Source organism: Vanessa tameamea, chromosome 8, assembly GCF_037043105.1.
Source record: "Vanessa tameamea isolate UH-Manoa-2023 chromosome 8, ilVanTame1 primary haplotype, whole genome shotgun sequence".
Lineage (NCBI taxonomy): Eukaryota > Metazoa > Arthropoda > Insecta > Lepidoptera > Nymphalidae > Vanessa > Vanessa tameamea.
Genome location: NC_087316.1, coordinates 11,563,266 through 11,568,279, shown reverse-complemented (window position 1 = coordinate 11,568,279; position 5,014 = coordinate 11,563,266). Strand labels below are relative to the sequence as shown.

At 30.7% G+C, this 5,014-nt stretch overlaps 1 protein-coding gene across 1 annotated transcript; it reads right to left on the bottom strand.

The window, feature by feature from the left end:
• Positions 1-2,659: 2,659 nt before the first annotated feature.
• LOC113404675 (COP9 signalosome complex subunit 5) lies at positions 2,660-5,014 on the bottom strand. Its single transcript, XM_026645630.2, has 6 exons — positions 4,768-5,014; positions 4,590-4,693; positions 4,376-4,506; positions 3,556-3,750; positions 3,219-3,486; positions 2,660-3,000 (listed from the first exon to the last, which is right to left on the bottom strand). Exons 1-6 carry the CDS (start codon positions 4,920-4,922, stop codon positions 2,807-2,809), a joined length of 1,047 nt encoding a protein of 348 aa, XP_026501415.1. The 5' UTR covers positions 4,923-5,014; the 3' UTR covers positions 2,660-2,806.

Sequence of the window (5,014 nt, the reverse complement as noted above, 5' to 3'; positions counted from 1 at the left end):
GTTTTTATTTTAACATCAGAAATTCTGATTCGGATTCCTAGTTAATAGTAAATTGACACTAACGTGACTAGAATAAGAGGGGTGGAATACCTTACATATGGTAAAATTCTTATAACCTGATAGTGGGATAAAATATTACAACTAAAATATTCATTTTCCGATGGCAATAAAACGTAATTTTGTATATTAATGTAATAAATAAAAACGGGATCCTAAGGTTGGTCGAATATGGTGGAAAAAGTGTCAATATAAATAAAAAAACAGGCGCAAAATGGTTGTAAAAAAATCTTGAATTTAATGGCAGCTTTGTTTATTTTTGCGTAACTAGTAAGCTGTCAATACTATCGACATAAGTACTGAGTTTCTAATAGTCTGTGAAAACGTAGATTAGCTGTCACGGTATAGATTCGTTTAACATTCCACTTTTAGATAGATTTTGAAAGAATTCTTTAAGTATTAACAGAGTTACGAGGGCCCAGCTGCTTGGCAGTTTGAAACAGTCATTAAATATTTTTTTATAAATATGATTCTAATAATAATAATTTCCAAGCCCCGGCCTGCGAGGTTTGAACTTGCAAAATTATATTTTTTAGCGTTATCCATCATTGAACTAAAACTATTAACGTCACATTAAGCTGCCAACCCACAGCCGCTCGCGCACTCGTTTTGTACGTGTCTTTTTACATTTAGTTCGTTGATTTGCGTGTATAGTGTGTCCGTACAAAGTCCGCGACCCGCGTCACTGTGGATTGGCGGCATTACTGTTTCAGTATTACTTTAATCTCAGTCTTTTATTACATGTTTATATGAAACGTTTATTTGTTAAATGATTTGGGCAATGCGTGATCATCCTTCCCGTCTTGAGCTCTACATAAAAATCTGTTAATGTAACATAAATGATGTATAGTGAGATGTACAAGAGAATGGTTCGCGTGGAAATGTACTTAATAAATTATTAATATAAACTATCATTATTATGTAATGTGTGATACGTTAGAATATTCTAAATTCTATGGAGTTGTGTATAAAACATAGTCATTGATCTTGTATATGTAATGGGGACGCCTGCCAGAGTCAAACGGGTGATCGGACCGGATTGGAGGACTGTTTGAAAGAAAATTGTCATTCATTCTTATTTATTAAGTGATTTTTAATTAACTAGTTTTTTTTAAGTCATATTGAACCATGTTCTTGCATTTTAGAGAAAAAAGGATATTTTGAGATTTATTTTTCATTGTGTTTTAATTGTTAGAGCTTTAATGTTCATTGATTTTTATTATATATAGAATCGTTCCTTTTAATCTATTGAGATTTTTTTTCAGTGACATGTATATAAGTGATGGTGTCTTCTGGATGAGACAATGCCTGTAATGGTTTTCATTACGAATTGCTTTATTTGGGACATTTACGTTTAGATTTAGTGTTTTAATTATTTACATTTATGTTATTAAACAGCACATTTTATTTAAAAAATATCGTTTATTTTAAATAACAGTCTAATAAAGTTTATCTAATAATTAATTGACTCTTCGCAACGTTTACATTTGCTTGTTATATTCTAAATAAAACGAATCGTTTTTAATACAGTTCAGTATTTCTGAATACACAATCACGCTATAAAATTATAATATTCTATACTTTATATGCAAAGCCAGATTTTTTTTTAACAATTATATGTTTAAATGTTTGAGAAGAGAAGACGAAGAATTCAAACATGATAAATCAAATCAATTTTATTCAAGTAAACTTCACAATGAACCGTTTTTGAATCTGTTGAATTGGTAACTGTTGAGACCGAATCGCGGCAGTGTCTTTTGACCCCGCAAGTGTTTTAAACACAAAATGCAACAAACAAATGTAAACCTAGCTTCCATCAACAAATACATCATGGTTTTCATAAAATAAAGAGAGCTTGGCAAATTATATCGCATATTGGTGCTTGTTTTACCTTAGTATCTGGTTGATTAGAAGGCCCTCCACGTGTGAGATGTTATGATTTTATTTGATGTATAACTAAAGCTATGAAAGATGTACATAAAGATAATGATTTTATGTAAATTGGTTAATAAATATTTGAGAATGTTTATATAATCAATTGCTCTGTTTTATTTTATCCTCAGCATTATAATAATGTAAAATGTTGTTACAAACAATGTTATATGTATGTACCTATCTAATTTATGTACATACCTACCTCAAATCCCTATTTATTTTGGAGCCATGATGAAGGTTATATTACATTATATGGGCAATTCTATTCCATGGAGTCGGTGAAGGATCACTTCAGGAAGAATATCTTATAGGCGTCAAGTAATGTAAAACTTGATTTATTATATCTATTAGCAGGATTATTATATAAACTTAGTAAATCTTTACATATTTTAAGCAATTTGCTAATTGTCATGCTTTTGATTCACAAAGAGTTCTTGTTTATATTATTATGATCCTCTTATAACAACTTGTATACAATTTAATTTTACTTCCAAGGTTGCAATAATATCTTCAATTGTATTAAAAGTGGCCAGATTTCCCTAATCCACAATGAATCAAAGGCAATTCAAGGTCATAGTTGTTTATTTTTACTACCGCCATAGGAATATGCTATAGATTAATCACACTTCATCCAAATTAATATTATATGGAAATGAGAGATCAAAAGTACCGAGTCAAACAAATTATATTATCCAAATGTTTTAATTCTTACATTTACAATTTACGAAGTTTTTAAGTGCCAAGTGACGTCCATACATATACAGGTAATCATCTTGATATAAATTCTTAATTAAAAGATAAAAATAGTTTAGGTTCACTCAATCATGGGCGTCGCGGGCGCTGGTCTACCGCTGACACTGTTGAAAAGTCTGTCTTTAATCATTTGTGCCATAAGTCCATGAATAACTTCTATTGTAGTCTTGCATGCATCTTTTGTAGCCTTTCCTAATTTGTCTTCAGTTCTCTTCTCATGTGGGTCAGCGCCAGCAACAATGAAGCCACCACGGCCTATAATAATTAATAATATAATAATAATTATTATTACATTTTTAATTTATCTGTACTTCTACTTCACTCTAGGAATAAAATTTAAAATCTTATTGTAGCCTGTTAATGCATTTTTAGTTCGTCAAAATATGTATATTATATTTATTGATTATTGAAAAAATAAGATTTCAGAAAAATAAAATTATATTACTAAGTAAAACAATATACAAATATCTTACCTAAGCAAACTTCACTTTGTTCTAGCTTGTCAGAGAGATCAAATATCTGTCCAGTTGTGTAATCAGCATTTGTAATCAGACTAGAACTACTCAATGTGTTAACCCAGTATTTATTCCACAGGGAGTCCAGCAGCCTCCTATCCAGAGATGATTTGAAGTATGATACCTCTAATGAGTAATACTGCTTGCAGTGAACTCCAAAGTCTTCTATCTTATTGAGCGGTATAGTTTGGTATTCAGAGGGTTCTTCATTAGCTGGTTTGTAGCCCTTAAAAAGAACAAAAACATATTAAAGAAAATAAATGACATATCATAACAAAAACCATAAATAACTAACCTTAGGATAAGTTCTGAAAGCACCTAAGCATACTTTTCCAGCTGAGATAGTTCTGACAGGATCTATGACAATAGCTACAAATGGCTCCTGGAAATTTTGATTAAGCATCTGTGTGGAGACATCAATGCCGGACAACCAGCAACCATATCCAGGATGACTGTGATACCAGCCAATTGCATTCTCATGTCTACCAACCTGGAAAAAAAGTTAGAAGTATTGTCATTCGGTTGAAACAAAGTTACTTTCACTCTATATTATGTATTTAATTTCAAACCCAATAAAATAAATTAACATTTGAAAATAATTAAATAATAAAAAATAAAAGAAAGAGAAAAAGTTCAGCCAGAGACAAAACTTGCCAATACCATTTCACTAAAGTGAGCAAAAGAACTTTGTTCCAATAAATGTAATGTAAAAGTAAAAGGCGTGGTGCACTTTGTGAGAAGTTTTTGTCCAGCAGTGATAGGCTGAATAATAGTAGTAACATTTTTTTACTAGTTTAGCTAACTCTAGACTATTCCAACGATAACAGAGAAAAGAAAATTTATCAACATTGACTTTGAATTGACATATGATTATTAGAGATTTTGAATAATCAATGATATTTAATATAGTATATAATATTTGCATAAAATTGCATCTTGAATGTCAGGAAAGTTTTTAATGGAACTTTGTAAGTAAAATTCAAGTTGGAAATTAATTAATCTTGGCCGAGCTATAAGCTAATCACATGGAATATGTATATATAATGCATAAACTAAATTTTCAAATTACTTTTTGAGAAAAAAATCTTGTGAATAAATTGTATTAGATAACTAACCTGCTTTGCAGCTTCTATATAAGCAGTCATATACTCGTAAGCCTGTGCTTGGGCATTTACACGAGTTTCTGTACCCTCCACAGGCAGCGCAAACGAATCCATCACTATCATAGTATTTGCATCGACCTTACCTGTATAATAAAAATATAGACGAAACAATATTAAGGATTATAATTGTTAGAGAAGAATACAGAAATAATAACAGGTATATTACCTAAAAGCAGCCCCATTACTTCTAAAGTACCGCCCGATCGAGCGTGCATAACCATTTTCAGCAAAGCTAGAGCTGATATTTTGATGTCTTTAAAGAAATGTGGGCTGAAATAATGATAACAATTAGTAGTTGAAATAAAAAAAAATTAGAGATATTTTCTTTTTTCATTTTAACATACTCTTTTTCCCATGGTTTTGCTGCTAAAATATCTTGTTGTTGTTTTTTGTCGTAACGATAAATGTCGTCAACACTGGATACAGCTTCTATATTGTTAGCCATAACCCAAGTTTTTTGTGCTATCGATGATTGGGAATCTGCACTTGTTGAAGCCATTTTGCATGTATATTCAAATATCTGCACTCTTCTTTTCAAAAATTAAATTATTTCAATTCACTCAAATCGAAGAATGCAATCGTATTTTTTAG

Coding starts and splice junctions, on each gene's coding strand:
- LOC113404675 (XM_026645630.2), bottom strand. CDS start 4,922: ATGGCTTCAACAAGTGCAGATTCCCAATCATCGATAGCACAAAAAACT. Junction 4,694..4,767: donor GCAAAACCATGGGAAAAAGA/GTATGTTAAAAT, acceptor TCATTATTTCAG/CCCACATTTCTTTAAAGACA. Junction 3,001..3,218: donor ACAAAGTGAAGTTTGCTTAG/GTAAGATATTTG, acceptor TAATTATTATAG/GCCGTGGTGGCTTCATTGTT.